The sequence below is a fragment of the Anopheles maculipalpis genome, chromosome 3RL, assembly GCF_943734695.1.
Source record: "Anopheles maculipalpis chromosome 3RL, idAnoMacuDA_375_x, whole genome shotgun sequence".
Lineage (NCBI taxonomy): Eukaryota > Metazoa > Arthropoda > Insecta > Diptera > Culicidae > Anopheles > Anopheles maculipalpis.
In genome coordinates, this window is record NC_064872.1 from 75821873 (window position 1) to 75843021 (window position 21149).

A 21149-nucleotide genomic window follows, 5' to 3' on the forward strand; every position below is an offset into this window, starting at 1 on the left:
TTTGCTTTCGCATTGGTGTTCATCGATGGAGAAGAAACTCTTGCAATTTTTCGAGCATCACCAATCGTGGTGTGTCAGTAGCTTAGACGATTTACATGCAAAACGAAATAAGAAGAAATCTTTAGAATCTAAATTTGCTGTTTGGTTGCCACACGAATTTTAATTACATGTAAAAATAAAATATTCATCGAAAACAGTGTGTGACTAAAGTAAAGCAATCTTATAACTTACTTTTCCGTTTGAAAAATTCAAATTCATTCACATGTATTTTCATAACATTCTGGTTGGTCATTGATGGTAAAAGCATATAATCAGTCAATCAGCAGAGATTCAGGCTATTCGTGGAATTAATATCGCTACAAAATGTTTAATAATTCAAAGCCGACTTTTTCCATCACCTACTGTACTCTGACGGACATGACGCCTATCTGAACAATAGTGCTGCTACAAATTCTACTCCCCCAGACAAAGATCGATCTATTAAATCGTTCTGGCAACGTAAAGAACGTTCGCGCCACTACCATCACCTCCATACCTTCCGTTCCTGGAAATGCCAGAAACAATTAAGCAACGATATCGCTTGACACATCTCCATCAACCACCATCAAGAATTTCGAGAGCACCTTGCGCCATCAGCAGGTTCGAATCACCTCAGTCGATCACCTCACGCTCGAATCGGGCCGGTTGCGTATCACGAGCATGAGAATCCAGAATAATGTGAGGAAAGAGCCAAGATAAAACCGTAGCACAAGGAGTGGGATAAATTATCATAAATTTTTAATTTCCAATTTTCCTCTACTCAACACACAAGACCAGTTCGGTAGTATTCATCGATTGCCCAAGTTCATCAACAGTGGAAGCTGTTGCGTTATTCTCGAGCTAAAACCTCCCTCTATGGGTGAAGGCCCTGGAGTTTAGTGACGAACAGCTCGCACCCTTTTATAATTAATTGATCTTCTTCAGCCGCATACAAATCGATTGATGCATACGATTGCCTTTCTAGCCGATCCGCCGTCATCGTGGTAAATAAAAGCATCTTTAGAATTCATTGGAGATCTTTCTAACCTAAAGTCCAGCAGACATTCTGCAGCGGATGAAAGGAGCTAAAACATTGGAAGACACAAAAAAAAACCGATTCTGTTCATAATAATAGGTCGTGGTATAAAACATTCCTGTCGCATACGGGACGAGCCGAAACCTTTCGCTCGCAGGAAACGCACGTAGTATTAATGTCGTATCGATAACGTCTGCAGCGCCAACGTCCAGTACGCGGGGTACGGGTGTTCATTAATTAGCATGACGCGAGACAAAAACTGGAGCACACCCACAACCGAAGCTGCATTCTTTCCACCTCATCACAAATGAATGCACGATTAGTGTGTGATGACGGCTTGGTTTGCTGCGTCCCGTCACCGGCCAGATATCCCAAAAGCGGGATAAATGCCGCCCTTTGCAGGTCCATGTTTGGCGCTTTCCCCCGGCACCCTTTTGTTCCATCCTGGCCCCGTCGGTACCCAAACAGGTGATGCATGACGACCAAAAACCGCATACCGCCGTGCCTTGCTGCAACGGGAACAGGAACGGGATTTTGCTGCTGCTGCTGCTGCAGCAAGAATGCATTTCCAACCGCTTGTTTTTGGAGTGGTTTTATCCCTTTCTTTTAGGGATTCGATATCCCATCCATATAAGGGTGCTATTTTTGTGTGTTAATGGAAAATACTCACGCGTGTTGTTTTTCGGGGATTTTAGCGATAAAAACCGGACGGGCACACCTGCATCAGCTTTGCTGATAGACGAAGGCTACAGTGCTACGTTCTAAAACGATTTTTTGGGGGACACTGTTGTGCAAGAGATAAGTGATCGAGCAGTTGGTCAGGAGGTATTAAGATTGTATGCAATCCTCACCATTTTACCGTTCACTGTTGCAGGAGAATCTTTCGCTCCGAACCAATTTAACATCAATTTACGTTTTAGTGGTATTTCTGAGATTAAATCAAATTAAAGGAATAAAATAAAAATTGGCAAACAATATGAAAAACAGTGAAGATTGAAAATAACGTTTTAATATTACATTTAACGTCTGTTAAACAGTGTACAAATGTGTACGAAACAGAGGAGCAAAACATTGTAATAAAATAAAAATTTTAAAATTATTTTACGCTCGACGCTAAACTTGCTAAATTCTGTTTTGTATTTATATCAAACAAGTCCAAGCGGTAGCAGTACCAAGGACTACAATATCATTTACCAGTTTTCAACTGTGTGACCATAACGAATTGTCCACAATACGATCAGTTGATGCGACAGATTGAAGCTGAACCGATACGATTCGTTACGGCACAGACGTTCTAAATTAATTATCACTAACCTTCCACGGCACTGAACCTAACCTACTAGCCTGCCGGCCATACCCGGAAGTACCGGATGCGTTGGATACACGCGCCACAGCTCGAAACCAGCCTGACGTAACAAATCGTTTGCTATCAAAAGTTTCACCCAATAAACTTTCCCCCGTTCACTGGCAGGAAAATAGGGAAATTGACGCCTCAACGCCTCGTTCGACGTGATACAAATTGTATGCTGGGGGGCTTTGAAATTGTTGGAGGGAAGAGGAAGGTAGAGTGAATGAGTACAATGTGACAGCAACCGGATGAGCTTTGCCGGGTTTCACTCGACAAACCACCCATCCATCCATCCATCCGTCCCTCGGTAGACGTTTGAGATGCACCGCCGGCCTAATTTATGGCACAGCTTGCAATTAAACCTCAGCAAGAGATAAATCTTTCGATGGTGAAACATTTATAACCTCACCGAACTACGAACAAATGTCCAATCTGACCGCCGGTGTCAGCGCCCGTGGTGGTCTACTCCGGACTGCAGAAATCGTTCGGTACTTTCCTCTCAACAGTACTGTCTCAACACCTCAACTTTAAAATTATAGTTTCCATGGGTCGCTATGTTTGCGTCCCAACTTTCTCGCCCATAAGAATCTTTTCTTCCAATTTTGGTGCATTGACGTAATAGAGCACAACAAGAAGCATCATTAGGAGCGACTGTGCTGCAACAGTAATCTTGCACAGTCTTTTCACTACTCACGTACTCACTCAGCCCAAAACCAAACAAAGTATGGATAAAGCAAGAACAAATAACTGTTACCAGTGAGTTAATTTGTCGAGAAGCATCGGGAAATCCCTTACATACATTGCCACCAGCACCGCATTTGCTTTGGACCCTCGAGCGATCAGTGTGTTGCGATTTAGATATATTGCATGGTCCACCGGATCCCGTTGGACGTCAGCTTCTCTACATCGAGTCTTTCTTTTGCTGCTCTTTTTTGCCTTACCTCCCCCAGCATTGGTACTTTAAGTCTTCGCGGCAGAAGACACCTCTGTTCAATCGTCTTCGTTGGTGGTATGCTGATCCGTACGTCCACTCAGTTTCGCTAGCCCCCTTTCCAAGAATTGGGTGAAAAACATTGGAATTCAATCTCATCAGTCAATAAATCGTTACATGCGCGGACGCTACTGGTGACCGTTGTAGCTACGGTGTCTTAGCTTTTTTTAGCCATACATTATGTGTCTATCGTAGGTCTTCTAACAGACAAAAAAAAAAGACTATTCACCAGGAATGAGGAGTTTTCTTCGTAGCAATCTTTATCGCCATCGTCAGACACCTTCATTAGCAAAACAACCAAAGGCAATCTCACTCCCAGCGTCCCAGCTGGATGTTCTGACATTGGCAGCAAACAAAAAAAAACAGAATTCTACCCAGTAGTCACCTCTCCCTGGCGTCATTTATGCTAATAACATCCATATCCCGTCCCCTCTGGACGATCTATCAATATCTTGCGTGCGTCGGTCCACGATCGTCGCTTTTCTCCGATTGATTGGAAAGCTATACCGCTAAGGCTCTTACGAAGCTGGAGATAATAGAAGGTTCTACAGCAATTTACTGACAGTGTTCGTTTCTACGGGAGTCCATAATAGATATGAAGATACACCAACAGGCTTCAAAACAGCAACAAAAAGCGGCATTAATTTAATCTTTATTGCAAGTCTTTGTATCAATCTCCTCCTTAAGACCTAAGAGTTCATCTCCACATGTACTGTCACAAACCCTAACAACCGGAAATGTGCTCCGCTTTATTTAGAACCACACCACACAAAATTAACAAAGAAAAAGTCTCCTACGATGGCACCATGCTGGAACGATTAATGTTTTTTTTTTGTTCCTCCCGTCTCTCGCTGGCCTACCCAACATGGCCTAGTTTTCTCCATTTTTTGCACTTCCGAGACCATGGCCTTACTGCACAGTCTAACTCTTCCCGGTACTCCGATTTCCGGTGGGCCAAGTCTCGCTTGAAGCTACCATTCTTGTGACCTCCAGGCAGCTCTACCGGGTTCGGTCCCGTGTGAAGCAAACGATTCCAGTGTCGTGCGGGTAACTTCCGGCGCCGCCGTGTTGCATCAGCCGGAAGTTGCATTATATCATTGTGCTTTCTTTCGGTAGTAGTAGTGATAGCAGAAGTCGTAGTAGTAGTGACGGACGATTCTTTACGGACACGAGAATCTGGCGCTGTTGAAGTATTCATAAGCTTTTGTAGCTTTCTGTAGATTCTTGCGTAGACATCATCATCCTTATCGATCCAACGTCGAACTCCACCACGATTTTTCAAACTGTCAATTTCATTGTCCAGCACTGTTGTGACATCGGACAGACAGGTACAATTCTTTCTATCGCAGTACAGATAACACTGACAGTTCTTTAGCGGTATTAACGATGGTGATAAAGTTGTGCACTCTTGGGCCACGGTTGTCGACATTGTTGTACTGGAAGTCGGAGCTGTTGTAGACTCTGGTGTTGTAGATGTAGTTGAGTCGGTTGACGACACATCTGTCGTAGATGAAGTAGTAGTACTAGTCATCTCCGTTGTAGTAGAAGACATTTCGGTGGATGATGATAAGGTAGTAGCGGTTGTTGTATCCATAGTAGTTGTAGTCACGTTAGTTGTGTACTCCGTAGTATCCGTTGTTGATTGAAAACCTTTTTCAGTGGTAGTCTTTCTACGATGTTTCCTTTTGCGTTTGGGAGGCTTGGTGGAACTCGGAGTGGGTTCTGTTGTAGTAGTGGCAGTAGTTGAGGCTGTTTTTGTCCTCTCCATAGTAGTAGTCGATGCTGTTGTGGTCCTCTCCGTAGTAGTGGTAGAGGTCGTCGTAGTTTCCGTGCTACAGGTCGATACTGTAGTAGACGTTAGGTCTCCGTCCGATCGACAATCGTACACTTCACGCGTAACACTCGTAAAGTGATCCTCGTACTCCTCGTCATCATCATCCCACTCCTCATCCTCATCATACTCATCTCCTTCCTCTCCATCCTCCTCAACCTCAAAGGCGCTTTTCCTGTCCGGGCTCATCTTCCGATCCTCTTCGCACACATAAAAATCACACAAATAACTCGGTTCGCTGGCACAATCTCGCTCACAAATTCTGTGCCCAAGATCTAACGGATACAGTGCTTCGTGTGGATAGTGCCACTGGTCCACCTGTGGAGCGGCTTCCGTCCTACCGGCAGCACCACAAACACCGAGAATCACTACCGCCACTAACAGTCGCACCGTCACACGCCTCATCGCTACATTCCCGCACAACATTCCGGCGGAACTAATGCGATCCGGCCAGCTGACGTGCTGTTTTTACGGCGAAAAGCTGCCAACCCTTCTCCCTTCCACCCCCCCTGCGTCAGCTCTTTTCCTTACGCGCCCTCTTGTGTGCGTCTACTAGCTCAACACCATGCCGGCAACTGTAAACATAAGCGAATGCATGCAGTTGCGAACTATGCGGACATGCCGCTCTTGCCTCCGGGTACCACTGTTGACAAAAACGACTTCCACTGGGAAGGTCAACGCATCGCGCCGAGCGTCAAAATATTCGTGTTTGACGTACAATGGGCAAACATCACGGCGCTAACACAACGGCACCGAACGATCGACATGCAACCCCCTAAATCAGCACGCCATAGACTGTGTAGACGGGGTGGAAAATTTGACAACCCCCCATTAACTGTGAAATAAAATCCTTTAGCCAAACAGGGTTGGCCAAAGTTTGGCAAAAGACGATTCTATAATGTTTCCGATATGATTATATCTTTTTATTACTCTGAATACATCACACACACACACACACAAAGCAACGCTTGTCTAGTCGGCTTTTCTTATCGTTTTAGGTTTAATCTCTTCTTTCCGCGAAACCATTTTCATTCACGAGTTTTTTTTTTATTATTATTTTGTTTTCTCCTCTTTTTTCCTCTCTCCTCTACATGCCTCTCGCTGCTTTCCACAAAACCAATTGGGCAGACAATGGTCACTGTTTTACAACCTTACTGCCGTTTTGTAGCTTGAACGTGCGTTTGTTTTTTTTTTTAGTTTTTATTACTGTTATTATTTATTTTGTTGTACAAGTCCTTCACACAACACTCTGTGAAACGATTTATTAATTTCTTTTTTTTTCCTTTCTCTCTCTCTTTTTCACCTTTTTTTGCAGGTTTGTACACCGATCCGGTCATTCGCTTTCCATCCGGCCGACTTTATGGTTCGCAATTCTGGGAACAGAAATTGATTTAGTGTCTTGTGTTACCCGATGGATCTTTCGTCTATTCCCAAAAAAAAAAAAGCTTACACATTGACAGATTGATCGTAAAGGTGAGAAACTTGACAGATGCGGATCCCATCGGCATGTGGCCACCGTTCGCTATCAGCTCGCTAGTTTTATGGCCGAAATCGGATGGCAATTTACGGCAAGAAATCGAAAGGAGTAGATATTACGCTTGCAGACTTTGTGGATGAAATTCGATTGATCAACTAGAAGCTTAGAGTTTGTGGCCGCTGGTGGCCACTGCCGATGTGTTTGCGGAGGAGCTTGCTGATGTCGATAATAATTAATCATTTTATCACTCCCTCTATTGCCGCAACACATTCGACCAACGATGATAAACTGGACGGGATGATTTATTTCATCGGGCGCACAAATGATTTTATAGATGTGACTATTTGTTTACATCTTTTGACGGTCTTTTCTTTGCGAAAAGCTTCCTCTTATTTCTATTTTAAAAACGTCTTTCCGTTGTTTGGATGCTACGCATTCATACCAGTGATCATGCCAGCACTACGGATACCTGCTGGGAAGTACACTCCAGGGAGATTTCTTCACCACACTGAAAGTTACTGCCTGATTCTTGTTAATAAACAACGACGCTAATTATTACAAATTACACGCGACTCCGGACTCTGTTTTGTGGCGCTCCACACACCCGAAAGCATTCGTGCAAGGTTAATCGTGCGCATCATCCGTGTTGTCGTTACGATGGTAGCAAACGTGACTTCTGTATCCAGACGGGGTCTTATTCGGAGCTAACGGTATGGACAACAAAAACATTTAGGAAGGCACATAACAGTTGGCAACGTTATGCTGAAAGTTCTTTAGATGTTATCAAACTGTATGTACTGAGTTTTAGTAAATATTCCCATAAATTCTCATGATTTTTCTTCTTACACATACGATACCGGGATTCTGAGATGAATGATCCGGACGTTTGTGGACACCGCCCAAGATGTTATACTTCATTTTACAAAATGATTATTATAGTATTTTTATTTCTCTCTATATTTTGACGCTCTTGTATGTAATGTCATGGTGCATCAAACGAGACCGCCCCTCAAGTTGCTCCATAAACATTAATTGAAACCCATAATTACTAACTGCTATATGTTTAATGGAAACATATTTAACCGAATTTCAATTTTCACCTGATCAACATAAATATATCCTTTACCCCTATATGTGTAACGGTTTCGGGCATCATTGCAAAAACCACTTCAAAGTAAAAATGTGCGCTATGTAATACAAAAAAAAAGCAAGACAACAAAAAATTGCTAACATTTTTCACCGACAAGCGTTTCTCTTTCTCTCTTTTTCTCACCCTCTCTCTCTCTCTCTCGCTCTCTCTTTTGAAGTCTTTCTTTGGGACGATATTTCTCGATCGAGAATAAATATTGCCGCAGTTAAATTATATAGACTTGGTCCCATTACTCGGTCAGGATTGTGGCCAGAGGACCCATCCTAAGAGGTTCCCATTATTTTCACCTCACTGATGACGTGCGGTAAAGAGTGGGCCAAAATTTGTTGCAAATACCACCAGAACGCTGTTACCTTTTTTTCGGTTTCCACAAATGACAGGCACAAGTGCGTCCACTTCGCTCGGTCTCAATTCCCTTTTTTCCCCTGGTGGTCACAATAAATCGCACCCAGGCATCGTGGGGTAATGACCATTTCAACGTTGTCCAGATGCCTCGTTCCATCCATCAACCAGCTCTCAACCGCCAGACACACGCACCGCTCAGGTCAACCCCCTTTTTGGCGTGGGGCCGTTTTGTAGCGAGCAATTATTTACATACGAAATTGATTTTCACTGTCGGTAACGGTGACATCGATGTTATTGAATAAAACAATAAGCTGTCGGGCAAATGACCGCAGCAGGGCAGCCTCCTTTACACACGCCGATACTGCAAACTGTTTCAAAGTGTAATAAAATGGCAAGTAAAAGTGCAGCACCAGGCAGCGAGTGCACTTCAACAGAAACCAACCCCCTTTTGGAATACACAGCGACGCACACACATATCGGTCAAAAGCAACATGACCAGCTGGCAGTAAAGATAGTTACCGACCAGAACTCAATGAAGAAGATGATGATTTATTACGAGCCAATCTGTCTTGCTTTTTTCGATTCTTCGATCGTTCTTCCTTGTGATGAACGATCGATGCAGCTACAAACGGGGCAAGAACAGCGACCACGACGACCATAAAAATAACGCATAACAGGACCTTGCGTTTGATTTTTCTTTTCGTTTTTTTTTTTTTTTTTTTTTGTTAAATTCCTTTTTCAGCAGTCGGTACCGCGAACGCGACACAAACGCATACTCTGATATGAGGGTCACTGCCACCGGTGATCGATACAACCGATATCGATTATGATTTATTTCGAACATGAATGAAGTGATTCGCTGTTTGTTGAATGGTCTCCTTTGCCGTTGGTGCTTCTGCACGTTCGAAAGCAAACAGAAGAAACGGGAACAATTGAATTATTGGTTTATTGGTTAGCAATTTGGGTTAATTTTATTGCAATGTTCAAGCCTGCAGAAATTTATGGCATCTGCAATGCATTTTAATTGATAATATCGAAGCCAAAGGAACTGTTATTTTGATAGCTTTGATTTTGGGTGTATATAAAATAAATAATATAAATATAAAAAGAATTATTAAACTATTTTCCAGCAGATGGTAGATTAACGGTTTAGGTATTTTGGCAAAAAAAAATCTGTCGGAATACCTATAAAAATATTATTTTCAGCAACAAAATGTCTTAAGTCATCAATTTATGAACAACAAAAAAAATTTTTTTTTATAATAAAAAGAAAAAAAATTTAGAGAAAACTAAGCACCCAAAAATCGATAAAGAGCCAAAAATAATAAATAAATTAAACCATTATCAAACCAAAAATATATAAATAACAACGTAAAACCTCAACCGAGTATGCCCGGGATAAGGCAAATAATAGGGAGGAAATGCCTTATCAATATGATTGTAATTTTTTTTTCAACACAAGCGGTGTTGACAATACGGCATTGGACCGTCATAATCAATTGTAAATAAAATAACAACGTAAAACAATAATAAATCAAAGCAAAAACATGATAAATAAAAAAACAAACATAAGAATAAAATCAACAATTAAACACTGAGAAATTACCATAAGCAAATGAAGAAGAAATAACTAAATTAATAGCAAAAACTGGCTGAAGATTCTCAAAAACCAATAAGAACTATAGCCATTACAAATAAAATCAACAATTAAAACTAGTTAAAAGAAGAAAAATACGAGTAGGTTCAAATAACACTAAAGGTCTTGTAAAAAAACTATGATAAAATAGAGAACAAATCTAAAAAGCGAAGAATTCAGAATTTTTCATAGAACAACCGTTCTTATCCACCATTACAAAACAAAAACGTACAAAGGCATGTCACTGCACGAAAGGATTGCAATCAGCTAACAAAAGATCTTGCATAAGCGGAAACAATTCAATTCGCCATGAAACATTACCGTCGGTTGCAAAAACACCTTAACTTTTTCATAATTTTAATAAATCTACCTTCCCGGCTTAGTAGATCTTATCAGCTCGTGGCACTTTTATTTCTTAACCACGCCAAATTAACAACGCGCTTTCGTAACCATTTCCATTTGCCCTTGGTTCACTTTTCACTTCCTTCCGTTTGGGCCTCCCCCCGGCACGGTTGTATCGTTTTGCCTTCCAACATAACACGCACGCAGCCATAAATGTTGCTTGCTTGCAAATAAGCATGATGACCGCTTACCGCTAATCTTTCACCACACATAAAACCAGACCAGAGTCAAGTCAAGAGAGAGGGTCAGCGTGAAATAAAGCATGAAAAACAACAAGTGACTCCACTTTTGACCGAAAATTCAACAAGCATCCGCCGCGTATCGAATTGCCACGGAAAACAGGCACGCCGTGAATTTTACACGCACAGATCCCGCTGTCATTGCGCAACCCCGGTACGCACGCAAAACCACAGTCTCGCGATCATTATCTGACCAATAGGGGAAGGGAGGTGGCGAGGATCGGGAAGGCTAGGAAGAAAAAAGGGATAGAAAACACCAATGTACTGTTAGCTGTGGATCACTAAAGGTCTGCAAAAGACTCTTGGAGAGAAAGAACGTAGGGCAGAAACAAAATGGGAAGGTTATCTTGGTGAACTGTTCTTACCTCACAATCCTACACACACACACACACTTTTCGATACTTCCTCTTAGTTTTACTTCATCTCCGTCTGCAGACTACAGATCGGTAGGAAACCGACACCCTGGCCTTTGCTGCTGCGTTTCAAGCTTCATTAGCAGCTAAATCAATTAGCTAATTTGGTTTTGCGCTGGGCGAAGCGAGAAGAGAGCCCTTCTCAATGTTGGTGAGGTGAATTAAAGGGTTGAAAAGGGGAGGGGGGGGGGGGGATCGAAACACCCCCAGGGAGATCCCTGACGTGACGCCTGGTCTCGGTCTCGGTGAAGAAGGAAGGCTTCTTGGTCGGTCGGTCTGTACGTGAGTTCCGCTAGACGGGCAAATTCCGCGAGTCACTTCAATTGCATGAAAGAATATCAGAAAAAGAGAGAGAGAGAGAAAGAGTTGGTTGAAAAGAGGTATAAAGGCTGAAGCAGAATCCCTACCATACTACCTGATGGCGACCACAGCCAGTGCCACAGTTATGTAAATTGATCATCTCGACTCCACACAACAGTTCCCTTCATCCCTCTTTCTTTCTCTCTCTCTGTTATACTACCACCTAGACATACTGGAGGAAGAACCTCTAAGAACCAACGGATCTTAGGCTTCCCATTCGAACCACCGCCCATCGAATCTTTTGAAATTTCAACGACTTCCGAAGAAGTCCGTCCCTGAGCTACCCACCAGGACTTAATGGTGTGCGGTCATGAAGAAGGGCGACAAAAACCGCGAATGGACCGCAGGGATGACCCACGACGGCAACAAGATAAATTATCGCACATCGCACACAAATTACATAACCACGATGCCGTTCAGTGCACGAGATACGCTAACCCAAGTGCTCGCACGAACCCTCAGAACGATCAGGTGCGCTTTGGTCGAAACCGTAGGGTCCCACGTCCCTACCGGTATCCTTTTCTTTAGTCTTTTCTTTTGCAATTTTTTTTTTTTTGTCTTCACCTATCAAACATCCTTATCTTTCGATTCTTCCTTTACTTAGTATCAACTAAACTTTTTTGTTCGCATTTTGCACGTTTCGCTTCATCAGCAGGAAGGTAACTCCACAGAGGGTGAATAGCGCAAATGGGACGCCACTGGGCGTCAGTTTTGGGCTTTGGAATCATTTTTATTTCGGACTTCACCGATTTTTCATTTTCTTTCAATTTGGCCATCCATCTGATTGAGGTTAACGACCAGCGTGTATTGTGCTGTGTCTGTGTGTGCTCGATGCAGCAGCAGCAGCAGCATGAAAATGAAATTTGCCTTCCACTTGGTTTTGCTTCTCGTGGATGTCTTTTATGTTTTATTTTTTCTCACACATTGTACTTTTAATTATTTCCCTTGTGTGTTTTCGGTTTTTTAAACTATTAATTTGTTTTCTTTTATTTAAATCGTTTCTGTGTTATAGATTGTCGTACTTATTTTTTACATTAAATATGTCTATCAATTCATTTAATTTTCAAGCATCTTTTTGTCTTTTAGTTAATTTGTGTACTTCTAATTATTTTCCACATGCGTCACAAACGATGAAATGTTCTTATCAGTTGTTTTATATATTTAATATCTTTCAAATTTTATTCTCATTTTCCACATAGTTTAACAGTTTTATTTTGCTTGTTGATATTCTTGTATTCTTCAGCACTTTTTTATTTATTTGTATGATTCATTGTACAAGAACTTAATCATTTTTTAATTTTAGCTAAGCTAAGACGATCTAAAAAGATAATAAATACATCATGCAAATGTGCGGCTTGATAAGGCCGAATTCGATTACAGGTTAAATGCTGCCGCTCAATCCGACACAGTATTCCTTTTAGTTCCCACTTTGTAAAGCGCCCTTTTTTGAATCGTTTAGGGTGGAAAGGGTCAGCAGCGTGGCCATTTTTATCCACCTCCCTGTCCATTTCCAGTTCTGATTGTCTTGTCCGGTAAAAGGCATATCAAATTTTGACTCTTACCTTAATTTTGAATAATTTCCGGTACAGATTGCCGGCAGCTCTGTACGGTAATCTTGTAACCGCTTTTCCTGTCTGAAATACATTTTCTTCCTATCGTACGGGTTTTTGGTAGAAGCGAAGCTGCAGCTCTGATTGCAGCATAACTGAACGTTGCATTTATCTTTGCAAATGAGCTGCGTATTTATAATCCAGTCACATTTTTATTTCATTTTATGTTTTGTGCATGCTTTTTTCGGTCCTGTGTGTTGTCTGAAGCTTACTATAACGGATACGATAAATGATTTTATTATGAATCATACAGAGGTTAATCAAAATCAGATTAGCGTCTGCAGAGAAAGGTATAATTTAAAAAAATCACACAAATTGACATAATTTCGGGCGATTAAATCCAACAAAGAAAACTATGCTGGCAATTTAGAGCTAATTATTGGTATTTACCATTTTTTTTTCGTGATAAGAAACCCCTGAACTAGTTAATGATGCTATTTTATTTTTGCTTCGAGTAACTACTATGAGCAATTTATTTAAATTTAGATTATATTTTATGTTAGTTCATCAGTCAAGTATAAATTTTGTATTAATATTAGTAAACTATACTTATTTGTTTACTCTTTTTTTACTTTTTAATGATAACTCAATTCAAAAGAATTTATATTTTTCAAACAGTCTATTTATCTCTCTTATCTTTTGTAACTTATATATTTTATATTCTGTTAGTTTACTATATTTCCTTATGAATGGAGCTATAGCATCATCCTAATGGTCCTTTTTTATACCTTATTTTGTATACGATATTTCTGCAGTCATATTTAACGTTGTTTAACCATTTTATGAGTTTGAAATTGTTTTGTAATTAATTGTTGTACCGATTCAATGCTACTAATTGCATTATTTTCCAAAACAAAAGTTAGTTTCTATTTTATCTTGTTCACTTAATTTCATCATTCGTCTTTTAATTTTACAATTTAAGCCACTAAATTTTATAAATTTCTTGTTCATTTATCCAATTTTATGTTTAAAATCTAGTTTCTAGTGACTAGTGACTGATTTACCGATGCTATCAAAAATATCATTCTTACAAATTGATTAAAAAATGACCTATTTCCAATCGCTTTCTTCAGCTAGTTAACCCGCGTGCATCACATTAACGTGGCGCGCTTGCCGTTAGCATTAGCACCTGCATTAATCACCATAGCTCACTTTCACATTACCCAGTGACATTTTACTTGACCTCAAGATTTATGTGCATGTGTGCACCGGGTTAATGCTGTGAAGAAAGCTGCCAGCGCCGGTGTTAATTGAAGCTGTCCATAAAGCATAGCTGCATCGTTCATTCGTTCTGCTGACACTTTTAAACGCTAGCAAAGTGAAGAGACGCTTAACAAAGGCAAAGATCACCAAATGGTACTCCTCACTACACTATGCAGCGATTCTGAAAGCTATAGCTTTCAATCGCACAAAGTGAACCATTAAACGATGTTGTTGCGGATAAAAGTATCTTCCCCAAAAGAATTCACCCATCGCTGCGGCAGTCAAGAGCATAACGAGCACGCAATTTTCTCTCGGCGCATGAAGTCGGTAATACGGTAGTTTTCTTTTTCATCTTCGCAACCACGTACGGATAGGGTTGATTGAAAACTGCGCGAGCCATACAAATGAGTAGCTCTTGGGTACACAAAAAAAACGAGATCACTTTCAATATCACGCTGGCCGGGTGTTTTCCAGCAAACGAAGCTATTTCGGACAGACTTTTTCGAAGCAAAGGAGGACACAAACTCACTGTAAACGAAATCAACAAAATTAAAAAACAGAAGATCACGATCACGATACGTCAAAATGTAAACATGCACGCGCACACATCCAACCGGATAAAAAAAAGCTCCTCGCAAAACGACATTCGCTCGACGCAAAATCTCATTCCACGTGCTTCCTTCCTGCCTTTTCGGGCGGATTGAAAAATTACCGAGCCGAGGAAATGAATTTTCAGCACCCGCTTACGCATACCCCACCCTTAAAGCACGTCGCGAGGTCATTCATCTATGTGCAGTTTTCGTGCCGCTCGTTGTGTTTTTGTTGTTGCTGTTATGCTCCTTCTGTGCGTTGTGCACTGTGCGTTGGTAGCAACAAGCATGCCCATTAGCGTACCCCGTTAGATACGTATTTCCTTTGGCTTAGTGGCAACACGAAACCTAAACTGCTCATCATCGCATAAGCTGCCTGTTTGACCTCACCTCTAACCTTCCTCTTGCTTTCGCATTTTCCACGTGGGCGAAAAACCGAGGGAGCAGCAAAAGTGGAGACCTCCCTATGTATAGTTGAGGTACCGTTTCGCATTATGAATACCTACCAGCGTTCAGAAGTCTGTCTTTCATCCACTCTTTCGGAGGTCATGGCGATCGGTTGTCAGACATGTATGCATCTCGTTCGCAAAAAGGTTCACTTTCTCTTCTAGCGTTTTCTAAAAGCGGTTTCAGTTAGGGGTGACGGGGAGCATGCTCACCGCTGGGTGGAAGTTGTGGTTGATTTATGCATCCGGAACCGGGAAGTGAACCCGGTAGACCTCTGTCATCTTTCGCGAAATGATAAGAAAGTTGGGAAACATGTGCAGATATAGTGAGGGAGATCATTTCAAAGGAAGCGCCCTCTTATGGGAAATTGAGGAAGGTAGTTGTTGATCATTTATCATTCAATGGTCACTCCAACTCTAAGTGAGCTGTTAGTCTTTAGCGTGTATATTTGGTAGTTTTGATATTTATGAGTATTGTTTCAGGTAGTCGTCTAAAAATGATCAACTGCAATAAAGAAGACATTGCTCAGCTGATAATCCTTTTCACCATCCTGCTAAAGAAGTTCTGATGATCTTCCGCCTGAAGTCTGTTCAGAAGACTTGACTATCTTTGTCCACTGTTTATATCTGTGATATGTCTTAGCTTCAATATTTACTCATTCAATAATATTCTTATACTTCAGTTGTAAAGTGCAGAACACTTCATACTGATATGCAAATATACGCAATGCACTCAAACACCGCATAAAAGATCTTCGATTACGAAATAGCCGTCCTAGTCGAATGCTAATTAACTTCAACGAGATTTAAGTGTACCGTTACAAGACCCTCCTATTTCTGTGAGTTTGCCGTCCCTTATTCTAAACCCTCCTATGCAGCTAAGAGGTTAGAGGTGTCAAACGCTTTAAGTAAGCAAGGCACGTGCGTCAGCGAGCGTCAAGCTTTTGTCCATAAATCATACCGCGCTTAACAGAGGATAAACCACCATCCATTTTTTTGCGCAACTCTCCTTCTAAATGCCGATTAAGCCTTCCCTATATTTATGCTTAGAAGCACTTTCCTTTCCCTTCTTGAAGCTACTTTCTTGACTGCTCCACGGGACTCGCTGGGCGTTTGTAGCTGAAAGTTTAGTCACGATCGAAACGTCTGGCAAGATGTGATTTGCATTTGATCCCGGTCGATGGCCTACCAATCGGCACACGTTCGTGGTCATTTGTCAGCTCACATACACACACAAACACGTAGCCCTGACCGCGCTTAACCCGTACGAACCTTCCCGAGATGGCAAATTGTTGCAATGGTGTGAAAATGGACCTTAAAATCCCTGGTAAAAGCTTTCCATGCTACCTGAGAAAACTACTACCGCCAGCAAGGCCTAGCGGAGCGCGTTTGTCTAGTTCGTCTTCAGATTCCAAAACCGGAACCCTATTTACCCTAGGGTAGGAAAAACACTCGCAAGGAAGATGACGGCCCCAATCGAAAGTCACGCCCGTGGAAGCGAAAAGGGTTTGTGTGGGCAGTCATTTCTATTCCAAACATCGGAATAGCCTTTTTTTGCCTCGCTATTTGCCATGTTGGGGGAAAAATAGCATCTTCAAACGCTGTGACGCCCCGAAGCACACTTCAAGCACACGTGACATTCGCTCGGGTGTGGTAAATGGAGACGTTTACAAAGCGGCACAACTGGTCGATGGACGCTTTCAGAAGCAATCCTCCCATCTGCATCACTAATGGCAAAAATGGTAGCGACGACGACAATGTTGTATGCTAATGAGCGGTCGACCAGGATAGGTTCAAAAGATATGGCTTGCGGCGTTATGGCGAGCGCCTCTGGCCGAATGGTCTGTGGACTGATGGCGCTGCGGACTTAACTTATCACAACCGTGCGCGGTCGGAAGATCGATGGTATTTGTAGGTTTGTTAATGAGACACACAGCTGTTTGGTTGTTTACCTTTTGCTTCTGCTTTGGTAATTACTATGGATGATACCGATTTTAACACTTTCACCTACCTTTTCTAAGTGTTTACTAACCGATCCTTTTCAAATGATCGGAACCGTTCCATAACAAATATGTCGAATTTTCTGAAGATGAATCCAGGTGAAACGATGCCGATGGTCTTTGATCGAGGAGTACTTGAACGAATGCTAGTAAGGAATGCAGTGAAATAAGCTAACCAAACATGGACTTACTACTGTATTATTGTCTCTCCTGTCCTTGAAAGCATAACATCACCATCATTAGTACCAAAATATTAAATATCTCAGCTCTCAAAACTGCTGGCTACTTCAATAAGTGAAAAAGTTTATACTTTTCATGCGGTTCTTTATGTGCTTCGGTTCTCTTGTGCTGCCTTAAATTAAGTAAAGGCAGCGAGCAATGACAAGCCTAGGAGGCCAAGAAACTATTTTCGTTCGTTTTCATAGGACATTGCTAATTCTCTTAATTGCTTGTCACATGGTAAAGAATAAGGCTTTGGTTCCAATATTTCAATACAAAGGATCTGGGGACTGAGACAACAGCAAACGGAGCATCTTGCAGACCTTCACTAAGCTGTACAGTATTTGGAATGTATCTTAAGCTGTAAAGTATTAACATACATCTAGTTCCTCTGAGAACTTTATCTTCCAAGAGGTTAACAGATCCTCGATCTTATCTCCAATTGACCCGCTTAAGGACAGTCAAACAAGAAACTAACCTTCCGTAACAAAGACAACCCTGAATCTTCTCCTGCTTCTCTCTCTCTCTCGTACCGATGGTCTACGGCTAAACTGGAGCACGTACCCAGCGAAACCACAGGCAAAAAGCAAACGCAGCTTCTCTACGTAGGCCACCAAGCTACTTAAAACCGACCCACACAAGGTATGCACCAGTGCCGGGAGTTAAAATATATAGGTATGTTTAATACCTATCACGCTTCACTCCCCGGGTAGACCCTATCCCTGATGTCGACGACGGCTTTAGACGACTGCAGTTTGCCGATGCCAGAGTGCAGCTAATAATAACAATAAATGATGTGTGCCCTTTTCACGGACCCCACCCGAAGCGTTGGCAAACCATTCTGCGATAGTTCCGTGCTCCATATTCCCGGCGAACGGATCGGCACAGTGTGTCCGCCGTGAAATGGGTCACATCCCTCCCACCGCCCGTTGTGTCGGTTGATTGGTTGCCGCCGTGATTGGGGACGCTACACACCAACGCCCTTCGAACGCTTTGTCTACGGTGGCGTTTGTCCCGTGTCAGACGAAAAGGGTTCGCTTGCTGGAAGCTCTGCCCGGGCTGATCTCTCTGCCCGAAAGGAGCTGTGCAATTTTGCGGTTTTTCTCTTAACACCCACCTGAAGATTATGCTGTTCGTATTGCCACAAAGAGATTGCGCTATAAGAGTATCGCATCGGAAGGCAGGGAATTGTTCACCCTGCGGGTGAAAACTTCTCATTGGGGGCGCTTTATTTTGCTTTATTTCATCGCTGCTCCATGTAATCAATCGAGAACGTCGATGTTCCGGCTCGAGCTGTCGGCTTCACGGGGCATTATGTGGTAAGACGCGCACAATAATGATCGCGTTTCGCACGCGATCGCAATCGACGCCTCGAATGGGATCACTGGTGCAATGGGCTGCTGTTCACACCGCACCATCGCTAGACGCTTCTCATTCCTTCCTCATCTGGGTTTTAAGGTAGTTGTAGTTTCTTTGCATGTCATGAGGGCACGAGAGTCTCCCATTCCAAGGAATGCATCCCGGCAGATGCCTACGCATTTAGACGAGCCACCTCCTCCCACCCAGAAGTCTAATTTATCAGAATCGTATTCCCTTCTTTTTCCCCTACAATAATAATCTGCATATTTCGAACTGATTTCTGGAACGCGATACTTCTCACTCACTGAGTACCTCCCACCAGACGAACGCTCAAGCAGGACGGATGGGATAAGATCTTTTTAATTCTAGACTGGAACATTGTCGAATGGCGAAGGCACAAGGGCCTTGTGATTGGAAGCGGAACCGAAACAATCGAAATAAATGATGGTTTTGAAAGGAATTCCCTCGTTTATGTGTGTTCCGTGTTCCGCAATTATATCATTACCGATGGGCAATTCTTGTTGCCAACTGCAACTGAAGAACTGTTGGCTCCTACTTGTTGATGATACGAAAAAGGAAGACCGGAAGATAGACACAGACACTTCGGGCGATCACGGGAAGGTCTAGTCTATTAGCATACGAAAGTAGGCTAAGCCAGTATCGGTGGCACATTCTGTGATTGGATGTGTCAGAAGATCAGTTTGTTCCAGTGTGTGAAGATTAAAATAACAAAAGAATTGTATAACTGTCCTCACTGATCATTTGGCACATTCGGCAATTAAGATCAGGAACTTCATTAGCATCTAACACCTTAACCTCAATTCATTCTTTCAATAAATTGTTATCTAGACATCATCTTGGTTTACTACTTAAAGCTGCTAATTAATGCTTAATAAAAGAGTTTATCTAATATCTGAAAAGAATATTCAAGTCATTAAGCATAAACGACTTTAAATATTCAATCAATGTTCCACCTTACACACCATCATTTGATACCTTTGAAACACTTATTCATATCTTAATATGTATCACTAAGTGGAGTAGACAAGCAGGTGATCTTAAATTTGCGATCAATTCCTAGCCAGTTCCCATTTATTCCAAGCCAACCTCTACTGGTCGTTGATCATTTTCAAGATCGGATATATGGCCACGAACACCCTAGCACTGCAATCTTGCTTTATCATCTTCTCCGAGAAGTATTCCGTATCAATTTCACCAAGCAACGTTCACAAAAACGTCATCTAATACATCGTTAGTCCCTTACATTCTTGCAATCTTCCCAGGAACGACACCTTCAGCAAACCGTCAAACCTGGTCTCGCATCACCTGACAACCAACATCAATGAACCACACACACACATACACACATTTCGGTATCCAAATCTGCACCGTAATCTCATTTAATGTGTGAGCAATCTCGTCTTGAGCACCAAAATGAACCTCCAACGGGGCTGACTGGCAGCAGAATGTTACCGAACTGAATGGCTACTCTGTCTACTTGTGCAAATGCAATAACAGTCGTCCACCCTTGTTGCTTCTTTTGCAGAATCCATCCCATCGCTGATCGATACGGACACGGCACACGGTACGGACGGCGCATCCAGCCGACAGAGCAAAGCCGTCTCGTCCCACTGTCCACGGTCCTGCCCGGTACAGAGCTCCCCGCAGGAACCCGTCTGCGGCAGCGATGGTCTAATCTACGCCAATCTGTGCGAGATGAAGAAGAAAACGTGTACGAAAGCGGCACCGAACGCGGTCACCGAAGACAAGGCCGGCTGCGAACGGTCGAAGGGTTCGCCGTGCAACCATCGCTGCCCAACCGAGAAGGATCTGGTGTGTGGTACGGACGGACGCACGTATCTAAACCGGTGTATGTTGCGTGTGCAGGCGTGTCGTGTTGGTACGGCGGCCGTTTCACTTGCTCACGTCGGTCCGTGCGCGAACGGTAGCGTGATTCGCGAATCCTGTCCCGTTGATTGTAACAGGTGAGCGATGATCAAGTTACTAATAAGTTTAGATTAATTAACTTGTTTTGTGGTACGATTTCTATTATTTTGTTGCATCCTTATTTTTTAAATCACATTTCATCCAATTTTTTGTATATTTCTGCAATCATACTTTAGCACAAACTATTTTTTTTTTTCACAAACGTTTATTGTCGCGAATGCAATTCAAGTAAATGCGCCTGTGGTTATACAAAGTAATTAAAATTAGCCAACGAAAGTTTTGTCCAGAGTTCATTTTTTCCCTAATTTGACTACTAGATTAGCTGACACTTCATCCGTTATATCTAAATTATTTTCACTACTCCAGCCGTGTGAAGACTGGCTCAGTTATCGGCTTGACACCCAACCGTTCACCTATAAATATTTAGATTCATAACAATTGTCCAAACTCCTCTCCTAGCATTCCTTAGACTCGAAAAACTAACGTAAAAATAGTGATTGCATACTTTTAGGTTATAAGAAATTAATCC

The 21149-nt window shown here is 42.2% G+C and overlaps 2 protein-coding genes across 2 annotated transcripts in view; both read left to right on the forward strand.

Annotated features, from left to right (window-relative positions):
• The window catches only part of LOC126562922 (non-structural maintenance of chromosomes element 1 homolog), a 260347-nt gene that overhangs the window by 133012 nt on the left and 106186 nt on the right, over window positions 1-21149 (forward strand). The window lies entirely within an intron of this gene.
• Window positions 1-21149, forward strand: part of LOC126561982 (agrin) — a 46382-nt gene that overhangs the window by 23423 nt on the left and 1810 nt on the right. Inside the window, exon 2 of the mRNA XM_050218382.1 lies at window positions 20220-20658. Within this exon, the coding sequence (XP_050074339.1) occupies window positions 20220-20658 (439 nt within the window). The remainder of the gene's footprint in view (window positions 1-20219; window positions 20659-21149) is intronic.